Source organism: Apis cerana, linkage group LG6 (genome assembly GCF_029169275.1).
Source record: "Apis cerana isolate GH-2021 linkage group LG6, AcerK_1.0, whole genome shotgun sequence".
Classification (NCBI taxonomy): Eukaryota; Metazoa; Arthropoda; class Insecta; order Hymenoptera; family Apidae; genus Apis; species Apis cerana.
The window spans coordinates 2,988,471-3,013,313 of record NC_083857.1 but is presented as its reverse complement, the minus strand read 5'-3'; the positions used below and the strand labels follow the sequence as shown (position 1 = coordinate 3,013,313).

The 24,843-nt window shown below is 37.6% G+C and overlaps 1 protein-coding gene and 1 long non-coding RNA gene across 5 annotated transcripts in view; one reads left to right on the top strand and one right to left on the bottom strand.

The window, feature by feature from the left end:
- Positions 1–4,336: 4,336 nt before the first annotated feature.
- Positions 4,337–24,843, bottom strand: part of LOC107993511 (beta-1,4-glucuronyltransferase 1) — a 26,696-nt gene continuing 6,189 nt past the window's right edge. The window contains exons 1-4 of one of the 4 annotated variants that reach the window (XM_062076015.1): positions 22,238–22,747; positions 18,485–19,467; positions 18,202–18,382; positions 4,337–8,055 (exon numbers count right to left, since the gene is read on the bottom strand). In XM_062076015.1, coding sequence (XP_061931999.1) covers positions 7,849–8,055; positions 18,202–18,382; positions 18,485–19,413 — 1,317 coding nt within the window. In that variant the 5' untranslated portion in view covers positions 19,414–19,467; positions 22,238–22,747 and the 3' untranslated portion in view covers positions 4,337–7,848. Of the gene's footprint in view, positions 8,056–8,599; positions 10,560–18,201; positions 18,383–18,484; positions 19,468–20,156; positions 20,175–22,237; positions 22,748–24,843 lie in introns of those variants that run through there. The other 3 variants (XM_062076016.1, XM_017049963.3, XM_062076013.1) reach the window with 3 other exon arrangements.
- LOC107993512 (uncharacterized) lies at positions 10,248–12,457 on the top strand. Its single transcript, XR_009830001.1, has 3 exons — positions 10,248–10,692; positions 10,944–11,197; positions 11,294–12,457. It is a non-coding gene; the product is annotated as an uncharacterized LOC107993512 (long non-coding RNA).

The window sequence follows — 24,843 nt, the reverse complement described above, 5'->3', positions numbered from 1 at the left end:
TCCGTTTTAATTGGATCCTTTTCTCTTCGCTCGAACCGAACGGATACAAATTTACATCGCGGTGAAATTAAATTCGTTGACAGAATTGTTTGTGCACGCAGATCATGTTTTTCTTCCATCGTGGCAACTTTTCGACGAATTTCGCGTGCCTCCCCCGATGAAATAACGAATTCCGCCAAGTCTCACGGAAATACCGACCCAAATAGATTGAAACGGACGCTTGTCATAGAAAATCGATCGCTTTTGTTTCGCGGGTTGCGCTCGTTTTAAGCTTTATCCATTCTTGTCGCCCTTTTCTGTCGCGCGACTAATGTCACGGAGGAACCTTTTTCGACAATGAACATATATATATGGATACGTATTCTAAATTTCTTACTTATTTTGGTATACACCAAATATAGAGAATGGATTATCCAATCAATTAATTCCTTACATTACTAAGCATAAAATTAAAATTAACGAGCAATGTTTAACGATGCAAATATAAATAATACCAAGTTATATTTTCCTTTGAAAATACATTAAAATACCTTTCAGAACTATTAATATCTCGAAATTTCTTTTTTTCCAGCGTGTAATAATCTTTCGACGATCACGATCGATCAATATTTATTTTTCAGTACCCATTCTTATTTCTCTTATTTTTCTTTCAGCAATTTGCCTGGTACCGTTCCGAATTGCATCTTTTGTAAAATTCCACGCGCTCGTTTCGTTCGTTCGGCATTGGATTCGCCGCCACGCTCAAAGACACGGCGTTTAGCGACGATTAAATAGATCAGTTCCATTTGTCAGCGAGAAATACCGTCACAGGAGGAGGAAAGAGAGAGAGGGAGAAGCATCTCGTGCAATTTTCGCCGGGTACGGAAGATCGACCGTGTTTGAAAGCTGGGACCCAGGCGACGAATCGATCGACCGAAACGATTCGTAGGAATCCCCTTTGAGGGGAGGAAAAATTCTGGAAATCGAGAATACAAGCGCATTTCTCGAGAATCGGAATGAATGCCGTCCTTTTACGAACAAAGCCTATTATTATACGGTTCAAAAGAGCACTTTCCAGATTGATGTATAAAAAGATGTATTGCGATAAAATAGAAAGCTATGATTATGACGGTCAATTGTTGCACCCTTGGCAACGCTCGTTTCCTACCTGAAATTCTGCCATCCAAGGAACCTGTTTCAGTTCCATTGTGCCGAAAGGAGGGAGGGAGAGAACTTTCCTGTGATTTGAACTCTCCTCGGTGTGCTTGCTTGCATACCTTAACCTTAAGATTATGCGTCGTGTATGCACCGGGTCTGGTGTGATTGTCGTACTTGTTGAATGCTCGTATATACGTGTGCCGTGGGAGTACGTTGTATATTTCGTATATTGGAAACTGTGTCGGTTAATTTTGTATCATAAGAAAGATTCAAAGCGTAATGAAATTGGTTCTTAATCATTATTAATATTATTTTTATTTTCTAGAAGAATCTATCTACAACAAGTGGCGCACTCAGACAGTTTCAATTCAGTATTTATTCGAAATATCACCGACACTTTCCTGGAAATACTGAAATGGATCGATTTAAACGAAATACTCTGTTATATCGATGTACCTACGGGATATTTTTAGAAGCCAAAAGAAATACAAAAGTTCAATAAAAGTTTAATCGTTTACGACTCGTGTCCCAAAACGAACTACTAATTATCCACATCGTTACATAACAAATCGAAGATATAACGTAATCTAGAAAATCATCCGCATATTTCGTTTTCCAATACCAAAAGAGATACTCAAATACCGAAATACCTAAATTTAAATGGATCACGTTGCAAATTGTCCATATGAACGAAAATTCAAGACAGAAAACACGATTTATGCTAACAAATCGAACATTGACTTCTCCAAAATTATCCACGATTCCGAATAATCGTCCCACATTACATTATCGTTATGCCTCCCCCTCCCCCCTCCGTGTATGGACACGTCTCCTATGGTTTAAGTTCTAATGGGGCGCGATTTATCGCGGCAGGGGGCGGATTATCCGTGCAATTTGTTCTGTCGGCAGATTCGCCGCGAATTCGCCAAGTTTCAACTCGTCCCTCTCCCCCTCCTCCTCCCCCTATTCCCAAGTTTCGAGCGAGATCGTAGACACCATCAGCGAAATGTTCTCCTCTAATTGAAAACGAACCTATTCCGGTTACATGGTCCTAGGAAGCTGTCGTTAGATGGCACGAGATTAGCGAAGATTATTCAAGATTAGACCCAAGAATTAGTCCTGATACCGTGCTGCAGTAGGGGACGCAGCCCTCCACTCGTTTCCACCAGCCGGAAATATAGGAGGAGGACGTGTCGAATCTCTGAAACGAGGAACAGGAAACGGAAGCGCGTTTCGCATGGCGTGGCGTGATTGAAAGGGCGGCGAAGCGAGCCGAGATCGGGCACAAAGCAAGTGAAAACCGTGGGAACGAAGGGAAGGAACATGGCGGGCGCGGCATGATCCGCGGTTTCGTTCCAGTCGATTTTGAAGCGTTATTGAAGCTTGGATTCGTGTCGATTCAATGAATGTTGCGGATTGTTCCCCGAGAATTCGGTTTGGTGGATCTTAATCGCGGATGATCCAATTGTAAAAATTGTTCGATTAAGGGAAGAGAAAAGTAAGGACGCTGATAGGATTTGATAAGGATATAAATAGGAAGGTTTTTGTTATTGATTTTAAATCTCGATTGTTTTTAAATTCTTCGTGTGTGAGCATATATAATGAATAGAAGGATTAATCTGTCGCGTTGAAATTAAAACGAGTGTAAAATGCGCACGTATTATTCTGCACATATTTGAAACGCACGTAATAGTGCTTAATAATCGCAACGGAATCGATTATATCAGTCCGACCGCGCTACCTCTGTGAGATACGTTTAATGCGGAGTTTAGTTACAGCAAACTACTGTCATCCCGCGTTCGTGTCGTTCCAATATTGGTGTGGAACAAAATCGGATTATCCAGCATTATGACAATTTCCTCGAGAATAGTCTGATATCGCAACGTGTTCCTATTTGTCTCCCAGCAAGAATTGAAATCGAAATGTCTCCGATACATTTATATACGATTATGCGATTATATTAATTCGATATTTTAAAGGAGAAATTCATTAAAAGGGAAGAAAAATAAAATAAAAAGAATGGAAAAGGGAGCAATTGTTTTTAACAGAAGAAGAAATAAAAGAGCCGATAAAAATATCTCGTCGTTAAACGGGAAATAAAAGATTGCACATATTGCACAAAGAAAAAAGGATTAATTAACGTTATTGTCCGTTATTGAAATCATCACAAGACTTTGTTTTCTTAGAAGAAAAAAACGAAACGAAGCGAAGTCGTGTTTCTCCACTTCTTCTTCCTCATCATCGATGCACAAAGAATCGCGATATCGTATCGATATCCTCAGATAAAACGTATAGTCTTATTCGATCTACCGTTACAAGAAAAGAAAAGAAGCGAGGGGGAGGAAAAAAATGTAATAAAGCGGATTCTTTGGAAAGTTTACATACCGCTTTGACTGAAAACACTTGCTCTGAAACCAATATACCGAGGGATTACAAAGTTTCCGCCTCGAAGTTACGTCGCATCGCCATTAAAGTTCGCTAGTTACCATCGGAAAATAATCCGCGTACCATGAGCCCGACGTCGTGTATTTAATTGCTTGTTCTTTCTCAGCCGTTCTAATTTCTCAACTGGACGAAAAAATTATTCACGGATTGCTGAACTCGAATTAAATTTTACGAGTATTAGCGATGAAATTAACTTGCAACTTGTTTCTTCTCTCTCTCTCTAGTAGTAGTTTCAATTTTTGTTCGAGATTAATAGAAAAGGAAAGATTCTTACGTTACGTTTCGTTCAACGTATTATAAAAAAAGAAATTTTCACGAGAGAAACCAGCTTTTTATTTTCTCGATGGTTATAAATTTGTTGAACATTCAGACAATACACTCTCACTTATACGGCCACGGGTGTATTTTGAAATTGTGATAAACGCGAATATATAATTCATATCCTTGACTTACTAAAATACATAAAAGAGGGTTATGATTATTAATGGCTCGTTTTTTGGTTCCGCAATTTTATTGTATTTTCATATGCGCTGTTTACACAAGCGACCTGAAAAAATGTAGATTCGCTAAGAATAAACGTTACAAGTAAACGAAAAAAAAGAAAAAAATCCGTATTATATGATTTTATATCGTGGATATTATTTAAAAATCTTTTTAAACACGAAGTGTAACAATTATAATATTTATAAATTACTTAAAATTATATTGAATCTCTTTTTGTTGTCAAATAATGGATTGAGAAAAAAATATTTCGTTTATACGTTGGTACTGATTTATTGTGTCTCACCGTTTAACAGTAATCTTCTCGTGTTACAATCTCTTTGGCGATTTACACATATCCGTAAAAATATTATAATCTACAATAAAGATCGCCGCTATTTGACAGCGTTGCAATCGACAATTAATCGTATACTCGTATTAATCACGTGTATTTCAATAGAAATCGTGCATCTAACAATCTGAATCAATTACGATCACGAATGTTTAATCATTTTATTTTTCAATTAAATAAACAATAGATACGAATATACTGATTTAATTGTCGCTCAGATGGTGTCAAATGGACGATAACCTTAACTCTGTGCCATAAAATGTTTCATAGATTATATAGAACGATTACCAGTGACGATTACAGTTGAGCAATTCGTTATTATTAACTAAAGTGGAGAAGATATCGAATCGAAATCGCGAAAAGTTTTGTAGAGATGCTTCTTTTCTCTTCTTCTAGTTTCTCCGAATAAATGATAATAATATCAATAATGAAAGTGATAAATAATGTATCGTTGAAAACGGATAAAAAAGATTTTTCATCGTGTTTTCTCGTTCGTGTTATCGAATAGGGGAGAGAGAGAATCTGTTCGTCGATTTCAGTTTAAATTTACACGTATTCTTTTTGATCAGGGATGTGATCGAACCTGTGCAAATAATTAAAGAATGAGATCAATACCTGTGATTTCCATTAACTCATTTCTTATTATTACACAGAGTAGATTTAATTTTTAATCGTTTAAGAACGAGGATCAATGATAGAAAAACGAATATCGACATACAAGTGAAGTGAAACAACAATGATAAATTATTTTTTACGAGTGAAATGATAAAAACACAAAGGATTTCACAAAAATAACGAAGAACGTATCGGAATTTTTATATGACGACGTGTCGCATCGTCGAATTTTTATCGAGAGATTTTTTTTTAAAATCGATCAATGTAAAATTTATGTTCAATATAATGTGTGATCGAAATATGTAAAAGCTACGTCCTACGAATCATCGTCAGTTCAAATATTTGCACGAAATACAATTTCCCTTAAATAAATAAAAATATTCGCATATTCCAAAAAAAAAAAAATAAATTAAACCTCGAAATCTGATAAAATTGACATAAAAAAAGGACGAAGTAATATAAAAAACATGCAAGTACTTTTCAATCGATCCTTCTTGTCGATTCTATCAGACGCTCTAAACTTTGCACGTCACTGGATACGTTCTAAGAATCCAACAATACAAAATATCGATTCTCGTCGGCTCACCGGCTTAATTGCACTCGACACAAGCCAATTCCATTTCTTTCTTTTTTTCCCCCCTCTTCATTATCCCATGAATACAACGAGAGAGACGTCCTCCATAATCTTGCTCCTTGTATCTTGTATCTTCGATCTAAATCTTCGAAAGGAAAGAAAAAGAGAAACATCGTGGTTCCAGAGCAGCAAAGATCGATCGATCCCAGATTTAAAAAAAAAAACTTAAATTACAGACAGCTAACGAGGTATACCACGTTCAGTTTAAGTTCCACCGACCTCGTTTCCCTGATTTCGTGCACCGTACGTGCCGCAGAAACTCACCGGCAGATATATTTATTCCTCTATCCCCGCATGGCAAGTCTCTGATGACTTTGGTGATCCGTGAGTGGAAGCAGTAAACGGGCTTATTAGTTTCGTTTAAGGTGAATGAAGCGGAAGTACGAGTAAACCATCCTCGACGTTGATCACGGCCACTTGATTGCCTCCTCTCTTCCGTTTTCATTCTTCTTCCTCCCTTTCATTCCTTTCACATAAATTTCCTCTCCTCGTTTGCAAATATCGATCTTTCAATAGTTACCGTGTGAATATAACGATCTTTAATTGATATTTTTCGATAAATATTATAATACAACGCGAATAATTCGAATGATGGCTCGAAAAATAATTCTCTGTTCGTGTATTTTTTTTTCCTCCATTTTTGTTTATGGGATTACGGGACGATGGGTGGATTTGGTTCTCTGGTTGGTAAGAATTGATAAATACTTTCACTGCTATAATATTATTCTATTGACGATAGAAAATTGACATTATCGAAAACACCTATGCAGCATTAACGCAACTAACGTATTAATTACTCGAGACTTGAATAAAATTAACGTTTCAATGTTGATATATAATAAATTACATTCTCACGTCGCGAAAGAAGAAATTCCTCAATATCCATCGAGTTATATAAAACCCCAAAAAAGGCGCCGATTTAAGATCGGACACCTTTATAGGCCTATTATGGACTATCGTGTCAACGGTTTCTGGTTCTGATCCGTGTATGATATACATTTTGAGTGAATAAACATTTTTGATCCAAAATTATTTCACTCTTACCTAAAACAAAGTTTGTACGATGAGCGTGCACATGGATTTAGAAGTTTATGGGTCGACCCATAAATTTGACGTTTCGTGTTTACACTGTCCTCTGTTATATCGAAGTGTTTCTCCTCCTCGACCAAGGTAAAAGATATGTGAGATATATGAGACGATCTACATGATATGTCACCGATTTACCGGGACGGATATTACCGGAGTTGAAGGTATCGAGCAGGAAAATACCGAGAGCTTGAGAGCTATGGACCTCAGCATCCATCCAAGAGTCGTGCAAGAGGTTTCCTTCTTACGTGTGTAACGTAACGTGCCAACGATTTGCATATCGAACTTTGGTTTTGGGTAAATCGGCCATCTCTGTTGCTGAATCGTGGATTGAATATTTAATAAATTCATAAATGTTAAATTTAACGAGTAAAATCGAGTTAGCCGAGACTTCATCGAGACTTTTGGACAGGCATCGATAGAAGGTCGTCACGAAGTAATTGATTATTTTATCGCTAATGACAGATAAATGTTATTATCGCCGGGCTATTAAAGGAATCTTATGACATGGAAGCGGGAAAAATCGTAGATATAATAGCTGATAAAGTCGATTTGAGATCATTAGCCGGCACATTAACCATCATTTTCTTCACTTTAAGCGGGTGAAACATTTTTCAAATCTTGCGAAAAATTGGTAAGGCGGAGATCAAACACAACGATGGATGGATCGATTTTTAGGTATGAAATAAAGCGAAAGTCGCTATCTGATCTGTTTTCATTTATAAATAAACGCGAAAACCCTTGAAACCGTTGTTCAACTTCAAATATTTAATGCTGTAATCTGACATTATGTAGATCGCGACACGAAATACAAAATATATATAGAAAACGATTTGGTCTTCGATTCGACGGTGTGAAAAATAGAACAGTCAATCGATTAGACCTTCGACGATACGTTCGAATGTTCGTACCGGCCGTTTGCAACGTTTTTTGAACGTTATGGCACAAACGTGTCAGGTAGAAGAATCAGAGGCCACACCACCATCCTTGGGACGATCACGGATCGACATCACGTCCGATGAGTGGCTCGCGCGACGAGTGTGAAGGACGGCGATCAAGATCTCGCGATAAGTCAACGAAATCTTCGACGAACTTTTCGTCAGTGGGCGTTCTTCATCATCTTTAAGGGGTCGCGCATGTAACGGGCGAAAACCTCTTTCTTGAACGTCTCGAAGTGTTTCCTGTTGGCACTGTTCTGCCGTTCGCGCCAAGCCGGCCTGGTCTTCCTGGTCTGCAGACCCCAGTGACCGGTGAAAACCGGGGAAAGGACCTTGAATTGGTAACCAGCCACGAACATTTCGTACACCTGTGCACAAAACGAAGAAATTATTCTTTAAGTATTTTGTTGGTGCATGCGCGTTTTCAAAATAAAATAATTAATTTCAAAATAAAATTGCAGGTGTGTGCGTTGCTGAGAAAATGAAGAGGAAGACGAGCAATTCAACTTTGCTTCCAGCACTTCTTCTCTAGAAATAATATTCGATAATAATATCCAATTTCGATAAAGGAATATTTAAATTTTTTTTCAGTATTGAAAGTTTTAAAAATAATATCAAAATATGAATTTACTTGACATTCATCCAATTTTAGTATGCTATATATTAAAACAAACGTGAACAATTAAAAAAAATCCAATTGGTTTTTTGATTGAAATTTTAATTTACATTTTTCATTTATTCAACGCGACTTTTTCTAGTAATTGGATTAACTGAACCTAACGTAAATTCGCGTGAAGTTTAATATTCTGAACGACATAAGAGTATAATTTGTTCAATTAATTCAAATATTCAAGTTGCTTTAATTAACAAGAGGAAGAGGAGGGGGAAAATAAAAAATAAAAAATTCTCTGCTTCTCTGTTTCAAGAGTTTCTATAAACGAAAATTTCAAAACTATGGTATAGCATGTAAAATCCCTGACAATGGCTGTTACACATTTTTCCCGTGTTTTCAAATCAAAACGTGAAACAAACGTTGCCCAAATTTTCCACGTTTCACAACTTGTTCGCGAAATTGAAAAAATATTCTTACGTCTGTTGCATGCTCTACACGCAAAAAAAATCAAAAATGGAAAACATGGATGGATACAATGGAACGTAAAATTACAACAGCTTCTCCTTCTTCTTCTTCTTCCTTATGCGGAAAATCATGGAATAAAGTTTCATAAAATTTTCCATAGATATCACACGCGAACGTAGTGACATTACCACAGGAAACACTGTGTTTCCTACATTAGAATAGTGGAAGGAGGAGGACACGAGAACACGCCTGGCAATCTCGCCCTACGTTCGCCAACTGAGACAGGTCAGACACACCTAACAGACGGGATCCGGCATTGCTGTTCTCCAGTATGGATGCGTCTTCGTGAATAATCATACGTAACAATGGCAAGTCATACGTGACAGTCGCGCATAAACCCAGTAGACAGGTTGTGATTACCAAGAACGGAAATAACAGTATGCCTGTTTCGACGTTTCATTCGTAATTGCGCCAAACTTACTCTGTCGACGAGTAAAGTGCGATTAACGTTCGATAATTTTCATAACGATTTGGAAAAATTTGTTGACCGACGTGTCTTTTCATTATTAATATTGAACATTGTTTTCAATCATACGAACATTTCGTCGTCAAATTTTTTTCGAAGATATAACAATATTCCTGAATAAGAGGAAGCGAATTATAATTAACATGGTCGTGTGTAAGTAATGTTTTTTTAAAACACGGAGTTTCACGAATCTTCCTAAAGAAGAATAATGTTTTAAGGGTTCGCAGAGGGAAGATAAGAGAGACACGGGTATCGCCCGTAATTAACGTAGAGGAAGGTGGAGGATCCACAATGCGGAAACGCGCCAATAACGCCTCCCGCGACGTCCAAAATTGATAGACGACGTGTAATCTTCAGTTCACCGTTTCAGAGGCGACCAGTGAATAATTATATGTACGCAGAATGACATAGTGCTACAGTTTCCAGGATCGAGGTATTGTTAATCACGCGAATTCTATCGTAAGAACGTACGCGACCTCCATCTATTGTCGTCCAATCATTCAAACATAATCTCGTTTATGCAACTGTGTACACTTGAATGAATTTCAACGATGACAACTTGAATATATTTGAAAATACGAATATGATCTTGAAGAAAATATAAATTCTCAACGCCCGATTTTATTTTACATGTGAAAATAATTTTACAATGATCTATCATAGGAACAATAAACTTTTTTAATGGTTGAATTCAATGGACTAATATTAATAAGAAGTATTATCATTTATTTCATCTTATCGTCGAATGATTAAATCATTCGTTAAAGATTAAGGATAAAGTTTTAAACTATATCTTATCCAAGTTTCACATTGTATTTTTAGATTAGATCGATTCGATCATCAAATCTAATGAAATATCATTAAATCATCGTTAAAATTATTATATACACCTTTGATTAGAGAAATCTCGCGCCGAGACTGGAAATATTAATTGCGTGCAATGGTCGAACGTCATCCGTAATGTAAACACTTGCCTCGTTGATTAGTAAAACTGAATTGCCGTGTAACGCGCATTGCACACGATTATACGTCTTAATTAGTCAGTGGACGGGAATTAATTCCCTTTACAGCATTTCCCGTGGGTCACATTCTTGCGGCCGTGGTGTAAAACATTTCTGCCTCTTGGAACACGAGCCACTCATGGGGCACCTGTTTGTCCCGAGTTTCGAGGGAACACAGATTGCATTAAACAACGTAACGAGTTGACGTATCTTCCTAATTACCCGGCCCGGACACTTTGCTTTGGCCGAAGAATTCCATTTCTGCATCTAAAATAATCACAGACAGACGGACAAAGAAAGAAAGTTTGGAGTTAATTTTTATTAGCCGACGAAATGAATAATGAAACGAGTAAAAGAAAGAAGAATTTAAATCCAAAATAAGATCGGGGTTACGCATAATGTTAATATATTATTCTTCTAAATATCAAAACGATGACAAAAGTTTATACGCACGTGTGTTTTAATTAATGAATTATAAGCTCTGCTCTCGACTCGCTTTATCCACTTTTCTAACTAAGTTATAATAATTTTAATAGGTATATATGCGTGTCTGAACTTTTTTCATCGTTTTAATGTATAAAATTCATCATTCCACGTCTCATTTTATTTTATACATATATATTTTGTAAGCTAACTTTGCCTCTTTTCTAGAAATTCGATCCTCCAAAAGTGTGAATATATTAACGTCCTGATAAATTTGTTTAAATTAATTACATAATTTCATAAATAATCTTCATTTAAAATACAAATATCTCTACAAAGATATTTTAAATTACCCACGATATACGAAAGAATTGTTCTTTGTTTCAAACAATTCGTTCCAACGTACAACAAAGCTTTGAATATCCGAAATTGCGGTTAGAATAACCGCTAAAACTTTTCAAAAGCAAACGGAATGATCCAAGGTATTTAACATATTCCAGACTGCGCTCCGTTTGGACCCCGGTCTATTCAAACGATATTCAACCGTTGTAAACTGTAAATTTACGCAATTTTGGTAGATCCAACTAACGATCGTTCTTTCGTTTGGCCTGCACTGACAGCATATTCCATTCGGTTTTGCCGGTCTCTCCCCTCCGGATGCCGCGAAGAGGAATACGAAATGTTGAAACCCGGGCGCCCTGGGCGCGGTTTGCGTTCACACTAATCATTAACCTTCGTACATAGATACATTTGCATCGTGGAACACCGAACATCCTGTTTATTTACAGGTATTTGCGCGACTGTGTGTGCATCACGTTATCAAGCATGGAATTATTTCTGGACCAAGGACTGGAAAGGATGTGGGTGACGAAAGGAAGGAAATACCCGGTTGTTGCGCTTTTGTGTCCCCCTCAAAGAATTAGAAATTTGACAGATGGCTCTGATTTTCGAGAAAATTCGAGAATCAGTTTTCGAAGGAGGGAAAATTACGAAAAGATGAAAATTCCTATTACTTTTTTACACTAAATAATGAACGTGGAAATAATGCAGTCATTGAAGTATAAGTAGAATTTAAATTTAAAATTTTCCTTAACTTGCAATTTCGTACGTTTTCATCAAGTCTTATATCCGCAACTGTTTTAAAGAAAATATCTATAGTATAAGTACAAAGTAAAATATTAAAAATAAAAGTATCAAAGATACCAAAGATATCGTAATATATAAGAAACGATACGAAGTTTATGCTCGTAAATAGTTATGAAGAAATGGCAATTTTATGACACTCGTCTCTGTTGTAGGCAAAGTATAAGGGAAACGAAACTGTGCATGGGTTTTGTTTTACGTCGCGTGTACCTTGGGGAAATGTGCTCGGGTTAATTTCACGGTTCAGCATCGACGGAGGCCACTATTGCCACCGCGGACCATTACGATCATGACACGCCACGCCTAACACACTTTATTCGATTCCCGTGTTTCTAGAATTTGGGTGATTAAATTTAACGAGGGGATAAAGATATTATCCCCTTTTAGAGGATTACGCTTCCGCTGATTTACAAGTTCGTTTAAATGAAAATAAAGACACGATTACCATTTCACGTTGAGAATCATGAAAGGGACAAATGTTTGGTCGAAAATGAGCATATATTACAATTGAAATTTAAGAAATGTAATATATACGTTCCAAGAAATTATAGCAATAGGCGTTGAGTTTATAAGAAATTAAAATTATCTTTCAATTTCAATTTCATCGATCGAATTCTATTTCTAGAATCTACGTAAATCCAATCAAATCACAAAAAATCAAAATTCAATATTCCACATTCCCCGCCGGAAATGCCACAAAATATCCCATAATCCGTTTCCACCGAAAAACAAGCCCGCGTAAGCCCACGTAATAGCGCGAAATCCAGCCACGGAATTAATGAGAGAATAACAAATGGCCGAAAAACTCACTCGTCGAATCAAACTATCGTTCCATCCGGTTGATCCTAGCTCTCAAACAGGAATACAAAATGGCGGTTCCCTTTATCAAAATGGCGCCCTTGCCCGTGGTGATTCTCCGATGAATACCTTGGTAACGCATTAGGGCCATACGTGACGACGCATCCACAGGACCCCTTTAAGTTTGGTAAACAGTTTGGCGCATAATTTTTCAGCGGATAACCGAAGTGGAAGTGGGATCTCCGCGAGTGAAACAGCCGAGTAAATCTGATAATTGAGTTTTATGCGATCGCACGTCCGTATAAATCCTAGCGAATAAGTAACGGATTCTACGTAACGTGTCTACATTTATCTTACATTTATCACCGGCATATCGGGAAATCTGGAAAAGGCGCGCCGACGGATAAAACACCATCAACGAATTGCCTTTCCATTCCGATCGGCTCGACGAGATAAACGAGGGATCCTCCTCGTGTGATTTTAACCCGGAGATTTCTCGTAGGTAAACTCTCTTAAGGAGATAACGAGCGGGATCGCGATTGCTTAAATTGCTTCCCCGTTAAGTGATGATATTATCCTGCGATGAAAGCGGATAAACGAAAGGGAGAAAGGGGGGATACATCTATTACGGCGGATAAATTTTGTTTTGTATAAAATGGAATTATTCGATAGAATAACCACGTGGATTGTGGAAAATGTGAATTGAGTATGTCCATGTTGAGTTTGTCGAGGAACGAAACGAAGATAACGAAACGATCAGCGATAATATCAACGAGCGATCGTCGCGATAAGCTCGGCGATACGTGAATTTATTGCTTGTCATTAGTATGGACGTGTATAATTGGGGATCATATTGTATAACATGTTGAAAACACGACAATGATGGGGTCAGAATTCCAATATAGGAGCAATTATTTATAAACAATGGCGCATTAATGTTAATGTACACATCGGACGATGACGATGATATAACAAGCTTTCTATGACGAAACTAATTGCGAGCGGAGGCATTCAGCATCTACTAAATGCGATAATTAAACCATCCACTACGTTTACTGATTAAACATAATGGAATATCCATCCAAATTTGTTGATAATAATGTAGATATACGTGAAAAGATTGCATTCAAATTAATCTCTTAGTTAACGAAGTTCGCCAATAATAAGAACCATTGTAGAAAAGAGAGAAAGAGAGAAGCAGAGTGCCATTATAACCGTTTAACAATACAAGAATCGATTATTAATGACGATAAATCTTTTGTTACATATATCGGAACTTGGAAAATTAACGCTGAGAGAACAACTTACAAACGATTCAATTTCCATTAATCTATCATTTTCCCGAGCATCTTCATCTTCCTTTTTTCTCCCTTCCTTCTTTTTCCTCGAGACCTGCTTCGCTCCCCCTCCCCCTGCACCCGAAGCACTCGCTACTCTCACCGTAAACTCTTTATCGGAATCGAGTTAATTACGTATCGATAGCCAGCCAGCATTCACCGGACAATTTTATCCGGGCTAATAAGAGGCGGAAGCGAGGCGAAGAAGGAAAGAAGAAATTATGTCGGTGGAGATAGAGAGTACGAATGAAAAAGGAAAAAATACCTCGCCTCGTATCTGAAAGCAACGAAATCATCCCGGTAAACTTTTAATAGATCTCTAGGTTAATCTCTCTTTTTTTTTTTCAACAAAATTCCATTCGTCGGCCAGGCACAGAGAGGAGGGGGAGGAAGAAGCGGCGTTTCCCGATCCGTGGAAATAACTTCGTGCTTCGTTCGCTTTCAATGAAGTCGAATCGCGCCATTCAACCCGGTCCGCTTCCTGATTGACGACTCGCGCCGAGGTAATCGCTCAATCGGCGAGCACAGACAGGTGAGGCAGGCAGGCGGCAGCTATCTTCTTTCCCTTTGAATCGAAGCCATCTGCACGCAGCTTGCCCGCCCCCTGCCTTCCCTCCACGGACAGCCTGCTCGCGTGTCTCGTCACTCACGGCTACGGCATCCCGGTGCTGTCGAATCAATTTCATACCCGATCGAAAGTCAATCTTCGAAATGAACGTCGAAAGGTCAATATTGAAACGAGTCGCTTCGAAATTTATCGAGACGGTGCACAGAGGACGCTTGTTGGAACGCTTGAGAGGGAGAAGGGGGGGATAATATTTCGAAGAGCGCCGTTCCTTCGTACGTGCATCGAATTACGATAAAAATATTTTTCTATCGTTTGAATTTTGTGAATCGTTGTTGTTGTTGTTGTTGTTGAATTTTCGTATTTTTCGTATCGATGGGGTTGAAGAGCGCGTTTCGAAGAATCGTGGCACAATATCCTCGTACGAAGAATACCTTTTTGATTGCATATAAGATGCAATTTGTCGTGGAATTCGCGGGATCAAGTGATTTCAAACCTTGTAAAAATTTTCTAAGAAGAAATTGCTCGAGATGATTGTAGGTTTTTTCGAATCGGCTACCAGTTGTTCTGTACAAAATACGTGTAGCTGCCGAAATTTCATTTCATCAAAAAATATTAGTTTATAAGATTTGTAAGAATAATTGCGTAACGAATGTTTAAAATTAGAAATACTATGACGATTCCCGATTTATTCCGATAAAATAAAAGCAGTTTCGTCTTTAAAAAATCCTCTCGAACGTTCTCCGGAAAGAGGTCAAAGCGAAAAATTAAAAAATTAACAGCGTACTAATCTTCTTAAAATTTTATAAAAAAAATCTCACTTTAATAAACGTACTCGTCGAAATTGATCTCGTCTAAAAACTTCAACCTGAATAAACGAACGTACGAAACGTAAAAAATTCGCTTCGCTTGGTGGATCGCCGGGTGCGAAAACCCCGTTTGGAACCCCGTTTCGAATTTGTCTCCCTGTTCGAGGGAGGAAACGTGTTGCTCTCGGCCAAAGGCGGCGAGAACAAGGGGCAAAAAAGGTGGGAAAGGCCACCTTTACGGGATGTTTTCGAAGACAGAGTGGAATGGAACGTGAAGGAAGGAGGAAGAAGGGGGAAAAGGAAAAGGCTCGGTGGAGGGAAACTGGATGGTTGCTCGACGACGAAAGAACGGCGCGACAGGATTGCATTGGATCGTGAGGGACGGACCGTGAAGGGGTTGGAGTAGAACGAAATACAAGAGGGTGGGGGAGGCGAACGATATCCATTCTCATTCCTCCGTGGGGAGTGGATGTTGCGCGAACGAACCGCAGAGAAGATGCGAATACCGATGGTACACCGTTGGCGATGCTGTGGAAACGGAGAGAGCGTGTTAGGTTGCAGCTCGTGCACACAGCTTACGTTCGCGCCTGTGTACGCCTGTTTCGCGCCCGTTGTTACCAACGCGGCCGTGTAGATTTATACCCGTTTTATTGCCGCGGCATACTTGCTTTTGCGAATACGGCGGGCCACGCTGCGCCCGGATTTTCGCCGCACGATGGAATTTCGTTATTTCCATCCCAGGGAATCCTGAACGGCTTCCCCTTCCCTCGAAACCTCCGACACCGCCATTGGGAAAAAAAGCAGCGTCACGCGTGTCTGCACGCGTTTTTCCCCGCGTTGCGTGCGTTGCATTCCTGGCATAGATCGATAGATCGTGTGGATGGAAACGCGTTACGTACGAGGATACGTTGATGTAAGACGAGGGAATTATTTTCTCGCGCGGTTTTAAAAAGACGACGATTCGTCGAATTCGTTGTTCTTAAATCGATAAAACTTTCACGATCAGCAGACGAGCAATTGGTGGGTAATTCTGGTAAATGGAACTCATTCAAAATTCATATTCTCGGAATCGTTTTTCAATCAATCGCGGTTATGTTCTATTTTAAACATTAGTTTCCATGATAGAAATGTCGTTATATCAATGTATAAAGGAGGATGGAAACTTTACAATTTATTGGGGGTGATTTAAGAATTTTTTTCTTTTTATGGAGAATTGTTGTGAATTTCTTTTACCTCGTTGCGATTATTATTGTATTCAATTCCTCCTCGTAATTGGGTTACAGATTTGCATATGTATAGGATGTAAATGTGAAAGTAGGGGGAAAGTTTGGTGGTACGAATATATGTGGGCCACGATTCTCAATTTTCGAGTACGGAATATATAATTTTATTTATAATTCGAAATTTTTTTTATGAAAAATCGAACGAAACGTAAAACAGAGATACTGTGTCATGAAATTTATAACTCGATGTAAGTAAATATTACATCGATAGTTATTGTATACTTCATGCGATATATTATAAAATAAATTTTATCGCAATGTGCCAATAAAAACACGTTATTTGAATATTCATAAAAGATAAGCAAACAATAAATATCGTATGTTCTACGTATTTTTTTATCCCAAAATAAAAAAAAACCACTTACAAATACTGAAGAAAATTAAATACTAATCAATATTGACCATATTTTTTTTTTATGTAAGTGTCAATAATATAACATCTCTATTTAATTAGAAAATTAAAATCAAATCTAGTTTTATCGTATTTCCAAGTAGCTCGATGAAATTCGAAAGAATCTTCGGATAATCCAATAACATTCTGAAATACTATTAATAGATACGAAAAGTACGGTTTGAGACGAAAATTAATCCACATACGGATATCAGAATGCAAGCGTACATTTCTGATATACAATGGTTTCGATTAGACGGTAGGAAACGTATCAAGTTTAAATTGAATAATGCTTGTTCAGCAAAATGAGCCTCCATTGCGCGATAACGCCTGCAACGATAATATGTAATTCAATTAATATCCTTGGCGCGTGGGATTTGCCCGAGTTCATACTACCAAACTACCATGTGTTCCCCTCGAGTTCTCACTCTCGAGGTATTTCCTGGCTGATCACCATTCCCCTATCGTCGACCTGAATCGCGTGAATATACATTACTTTTTTTTCCCCCCCATTTTGCCACGTTTTAATATCGGCCGCCGCTCAATTCACGAATTCACATTTGCTCGAATGTTCTCGACAATGTGAAAAACGATACGAGTATAACTGTTTAATTCGCTCTCTGTGCTTTAATTCGATTCGCGCTCATTTCGTTTCCGGTTAAAAATAATCGTTCAAATTAGTTCCGTCCGGGGAAGAAGTTTTGAAATTAACGGTAAATGTCTAATTGAATTGAATCTACGTTAAATTAAATTATATTATTTCCAGAAAGTTGACCAATAAGGTTTAATCGGTGATTCTTAAAGCGATTTTCAAACTATTTTATCCCTTGCGAAAATTTTCGTTTCGAGTTTGTTAACGATTATTTTGCCATTGGAAGAAAAACAAATAGGACCGCGTGTTGCATTTATGCGATCGTAGTGATGGGTATGTGCCGTCAACAAGCTCGAACAAACAAATCGAAACAATAAATATGCCGAATTATTTACGAATATTCAATATACGTTGCTTGTCTGCGATTCATTAACAGCACAATATCTGCCTTGAAATTTCATGAAAAGAAATGACTATTACAAGTTCTTGCATTTAAGATTATTACCTGTTTACCCATTCTACATTTTCGTTCCCTTCAAAAAATAATACCCGTGTGAGAAATTCATACCTGAGTGTTTCTGGTGTATCCGTAACCCATAAATCTTTCGTCGTGAGCCGGAACGATATCCTTTGCCACGTAGAACGGTTCGTAAAGGAATTCAAAGTTCGTCACGTCATGACTGACGTACACCTTGCCACTCTTCATATTTCCATACTTTTTATGATTGGGAGAGGTATCCAGTATCCATCTAAACGAACAACAAACGATACGTACAATTTTATTCATTAAACAAACGATAGAAAAGAAGAGTAAATAAATAAATAACGAACGAAACAAGAAACGTTCTCACCTGGTGAAATTGGTGGCGAACTGATTGTGGATAAAGACTTTCTGATGGAATGGTCTGGCCAACCCCTTCCTCGCCAACCTGACCAATTCCGTCTTATTCTGCGGAAATCTGACGCGTGAGTCCAGCTCGTACGTCGGTATTACGTAGGCGCACTTATCACAGGTATCGGCTCGAAGAAATTCATCGAGGGCGCCGGTCAAATTGAAACTCGGCACGATATCTACGTCGGTCAGGAACACGTAATCGGACTGGCAATTCTTCCTGGCCAGGTTCCTCATGTGATTCTGAGGGTACGCGTTCCGTATCCGCCAGTTGGTCTGCTCGTTCGAGATCCCATTCATCAACTCGTTCAACGTCCCCTCGGGTTTGGCACAATCCACCATGTCGGGCGGGTCAAATTCACGCGGCTGCCTCTTCACCGGTCTAACCCTGGGCACGGCCAACGAGAACGCCACCCTTTCGCGTATCGGCTCGTAACACTTTCTCAGGTAAATCAGATACTTCTGAAGAACCTCGAACTCCTCGTCGCCGGCCACGTACAAGGCCACCGACATCGGCCCCGTCCAGTGGTGGGCCGCCTGCACGATCGAGTGCAGTTTCTCGACGGAGCTCTGCGTTGCCAGGCACACGCGATAAGCCCGTGACAATTTGACGAAACTCGATCCAACGAGGATATGGTCGAAGGTACGGAACAACCTACGGGCATCCCATCTGCCGAGATTTATGTTCACTTTTAACTCGGTCGCGTCAACTGGCAACGATTGGTAGTCTTGTGTGACGCAGTCCGATTGTTGCTGCTCTTGCTGCGGCTCTTTGATTAAAGTGCCGAGGTTCCATTCGGTTATAGCGTTCGATCCCAAATCCCTCGGCATTATGATCGGGAGGCAAGTCTCCGACTGCAGCAACAGGAAAGTCAACGTGATATTCATGAGAACCAGAATAACCAGGCAGGTCAGACTTAAGTTCGATGGCCGACATCCCAACTGCATATGAAAATCAAAGAGTTTGTCGTTTTAATAAATCTGTCTTTTTTTTGTTTTTTGTTTTTACGATGATCAAGAAAAAAAAAGAAAGCGATAAAGATTAAATGTGGAAAATTCAATTCGTGGACGATAAACTTTTATCGATACAATTTGTCAAACGGATGAATTGAAGGTTAGGTATGTGAAAGAAATGGAGTCTGAAAAAATTTTGAATCGATGGAGTGTTAGTTTTTCTTGATATATATATATATATATGTGTGTGTGTGTGTGTGTGTGTGTGTGTGTGTGTGTGTGTGTGTGTTTATAGTACACAGATTACTCGAAATACGAAATTATTGACATGGAGAAACAGAAGCGTGGACGTAGTTTGAAATAGCAACTATAAGAAGAAAAGGAACTAAGTGCATCGTTTATATCATACGAAACTAAAACGTTGAGCGAAATATGGCTACGATTATAACTTTGAAACTTTGTTCGCCAAAGTTCGCCGAGAAAAAAATCGTGCCACAGCTATTTCACTGCAAAACATGGGGTAAACAAGTTTTCGATGTCTCGATAAGGAACGAAGTCTTTGGCAACGGTATATTGGGTCTGTCTAAAACAGAATCGGGTTGCTTGTTTTATCGTTCTAATTACCGCGTCCTCGGTTTCTTGTTGCCGATAGTAACAAGAAAAATAAAATATTATACTTTGATAGATTATTAAGAAATCGTATTTCAATGTATCACGATATTTAAAACTCTTAAAATTAAATGAATTTTTCCTTCTTTCAAAAGAGAATTATGAATCTAAATAAATATGAAAATCAAAAGGAAATAATTATTGAAAATAATCGAAATTGTATTACATCGAATACTTAAAATAGTATACTGATTCGTATCGATAATTGAAATTATATTTCGCAACATTAAATTAAATGTATATCTGACAAATTTTTTTTTAATCTTTATCTTATCAACACATATACGTTCACCTACTTTTTGTTTCGATAATATTATCTATTACGTAGACACAAGATTCGAATACGTATATCTAAGAAGATTTGATCGATTCAAATATACTATCTATATTTTCGATTATATTTGAAATGATTCAATCATGTAGATATCTTTTTAGAAATTTTTCTTAAATGCAATCTGATTTAGTTGGTTTAAAATATAATCAATTTTATGCACTTCTGATAGTCTAATAAAAAATGTTATAAAAGTTAATCAATATCATTAGGAATTTGAAAAAAGTTTAATTTCAATGAAAAGATCACCTTGATTTTTTTTATAGATCGGTTTTAAGAAAAATTCGATACGATTTTCATTAAAAATAATTTTGAAGAACTTTAAACTAAAAAATTGATATTAAGAGCAATGAAATTTTTAAGGAAAATTATAATTATTTATAATATAATTTTCACAATTAACGATATGCATAGACATAAAACCGATCAAATTTAGAGATTAACACAAATTAAACAGCTATTTTCCCTTCGAATTAGCTCGTTTCCTTATCTACAAAATAATGTTTTGCATTTATAACCCCAATATATATACGTATATCGATATTTCGTTAACAACAAAATTACTCCACTCTGCAAGAAGAAAATTTACCAAGAGATACACGCATCCAATGATTTTCTGGAAAGAATTCGCAATCGTATAACTGCCTGAGAAGTAGGAATCGTAGGAGGATGGACCGCAGCATTCATAATAATAGCGCAATTACAGTGCTAAACGGAAGAAAACAGATTGTAGGTATTGTGAGGCAGCCACCAAAATGTACGGCAGAATTCCCTGGGGGATCCAGTGAAATTTCGCTTGGAAACAGCGGCTAGAGTGATAATGGATCGTACGACTTTCCTGGGTACATTAAAATCACGATCATATATAAGCCACAATACCGGAACAGGCCAAGTATTTAATGAACAAAATTCATAGTTCGCACCTTCGGCAATATAATCTCTATGTCCGATGCTATCTTCGATACAAAGTGTCCTGTATAACTTTCGTACCAATTCTAATGATTCTATTTGCCAACAAGATTTATCTGTGTGATTATCTTCTCGTGTGATCATTAGAGGATTAAGCTGTTTGATTAAATTCATCTCCATGATTTTGAGAATTGTTTCTCTTTTATCAATTGAACGGTTTTTTTTTGTATTAGATATAATTCATTATCGATATCTAATTGATAATTAAATCTTTTTATTAAGAATATTATTAAATGCAAACATTGTATTGATCTTTTTTAACCGGCTACTTTTATAATGGAATAATACATTTTAATTTAACAGCGCTTGGTTTTTTAAAAACTGTAGAAGACATTATAAAAAAATCGTCATTCGAATAAAAAATTCTTCCATTAATTAAATATATAATTTAATTAAAACAACTTATTTATTTACTCGACTTCTCTCTGGTTTCAAATGAATAATAAAATTGAATAGTAAAATTATAAAAAAAAAACACACCTCGGCATACAAATAGGAATGAAAAACAACCCATACGACTTTTCTCTATATATAATTTTATCAAATTCAATTATAAGTATTTTCGCGGGAATGGATAATAGTTTTTCGAAAAATATAGGAGACAAATTTAAAAATTTATCAATTATCAACATCTTGGGAGCAACGCTTAGACGAATTATAATCGTGATTATAACAAACCGACGGACATAAACTAACTGAAGGAACTCGAGAAAAAAAGGAAAAAGACGAAATCACGGATGAATGTGAATCGGTGTATGTGTAAAGTGTCCGCAGAAATGGCGGTATTACCTTGGTGCAGTTGTGGTTCCGTCTACTTGTACACGATCCTAAGGGAAAATGGGGAACCCGGTTGCGTCCGCTGCAGCCAAGATTTTTACAAGCCGAAACTAACCTCCCGTATAACTGTGCACCGTACTGTAAAAACGCGCGAGAAAAATTTCTGCCGCACTACCTGAACCTCGAGAGGCGTTTTCATCGCGTTTATACGTATTATGCGTATTAACTTATTCTGACGCGATGCGGAAGAAAAAGAAAGAAAGAAAGAAAGATGTCTCCGTATTTAGACTATGGTATATTTATTTGCATACTACGCGGAATGTTCGTTTACATACTATTAACCCGTGACGAATGTGGCTCGTCGAGGGGTTGACAATGTGTACGCATCGCATCATGAGGTTTAAAAAAAAGAGTATCGAATAATTAATATTTATGCAGATGGGAATATTATGTATGGAAATTTCGAAGGTTACTTCTCAAGAATATATTGGATTCATTTGCAACATTATGATTGACGTTTCTTCAATAATTATCTTATCATCGAATCGGTTTTATTGTTCAATTTTGATTGTTATTAAAACTGCAAATAGATTATTTAAGAAAAAAGTAATAGAAGAAGAATTAAAAGAATTAACAGAAAAAATTAAGAAGAATAAAAGATTTTAAAAGATAATTAAAATAATGATAATAAATATAGATAAAACTTTTTTTTAATGAATAATTACGTACACAAGATAAATAATTTTTCAAAATATTAGCAACTATTAGCAAGCCAAACAAGTAAAGTAAGCACATATTTTTCGAGAGTGATAATGTTATCCATCTTACTCAATTTTTCGCATCTGGAAAACATGGCATCGTAACAAGACAAAGAGAGGAAGAAATGGGAGAAAGGGCATGATTGATTATGCAAACACATTGTTATTACTGATTCAGTGTGTCCTGGATACCGCGTGTACCACGGTTGGCAAATGTGTGCACGTTACACAGCTAACCCATTATCAAATTGTGTACTTGGGCTTTCGTTAGGTCGCACACGAACCACAGTGCAGGCTTTGCCGGCACTGAATGTGTATACGATGCACGACGAAAGCTTGAAAGCACAATTCGCTATACCCTCCCCTATGTTTTCGTGCGAAACTCTATCCTTTCTGTAATCACAATTCCAGTGTGCAACAACGATACAGGAAATGCAACCAATGACACCAAGTGCGATATCACGCATTATCGAACTAAACTTTTGATATACGACGATAAAATATGCCACGTTCCTCCTGAAAATACGTAATTTTCCAAAAATATAATTCAGAATTGATCAATAATACCAAAAATCAAATCCAACCGTTATTCTATACATATTTTATCCTTCACATGTCGTATATATTATATACAGAAAACTGGAAGTGAAATTTGCGATCAAGTTTCATCATGCCTATCACGATATATAGATCAGGAGGATACAAAGGAAGAAATGATTTCGTTAATTTCGGGGAACATATTTATGAAAAGTTATTCTTTGGAAACTGTTCTCAAAGGTGGTGAATGGAAAACGCGTCGAGTTTTCGATTTTCTCTTTTTAGGAGAATGCGCTCGCAAGCAGAGACGAGACAGGCTCCTGTAAGCGCAGGAGAGCGACGAGAGAAAGAAGAAGACGCGAAGGAGGGAAGAAGGAAGAGAAAGATAGAAGGTAGAGGTTAAAGAACGACCGTAGGCTGGAAAAGGCTAGGAAACAGGTACGAAGATCGGGAGAGGCAGGAATAAAGGGTAAATTCCGGCTTTCAATTTTGCCACAGTCCCATTTTACTTCTAGTTCAGTGCCTGGATGCCGGTACCGACGTCGGCTGCGCGCGTACAACGTAACTTAGTCCAGAATAAACTGAATACCATTCATTACGGCTCTCCCTTCGACCACCATCATCCCCAATCCCTCTCCCCTTCGTCTTTTCCTGTTTTATCACCCTTCTATCCTCATCCTTCTGCCTCTCTGCCGCACAAACGAAGCGTCGAAGGCGGTGGCGATACTGAAAAGCTGAGAATTGGAAATTCTTTGAAACTTCCCTCTTCCAACTCTTCCTCCTACCTTCGTCTCTCTCTCTTTCTTCCTCTCTCTCGTTCTTCGCCCCCTTCTTTCCTTCGGCTGAAACGGTTGAAACCACCTCTATAGATTCGGCCTCTCTCTATTCGGATACAGCCGGTGAAAGGGGTAGGTATTGGAAAGAGATGCGGTTTGCGATAATAAACGAATTGCGCCCATCTTCACCCCTCCTCGCTATTCCACACCACTTTTCGTGGAGATAAGCAAACGTGCGTATTATCGAACTTGCGAAAAATACCTCGGGCTGCTCAAGATAATCTAACGGGGGATTTTGTGGAGGCGACGAGACATCTATTTAAAAAGTTTGTGATACAATCTATCGTTCATCGATTACTTCGGTGAAAGAATAAGGTATTCAATATAATATATAAGTTTAATAAATTAATAGATTTATAATATGATAGAAAAAGTAACGATATTGTTGACTTAACAAAGTATGAATTTTAAATTGATATTCTAAAGTGAAAAATTAGTTTCGTTAAATTCGAAGAATTGCGCGCAAAGAAAATTCGATACACTTGGA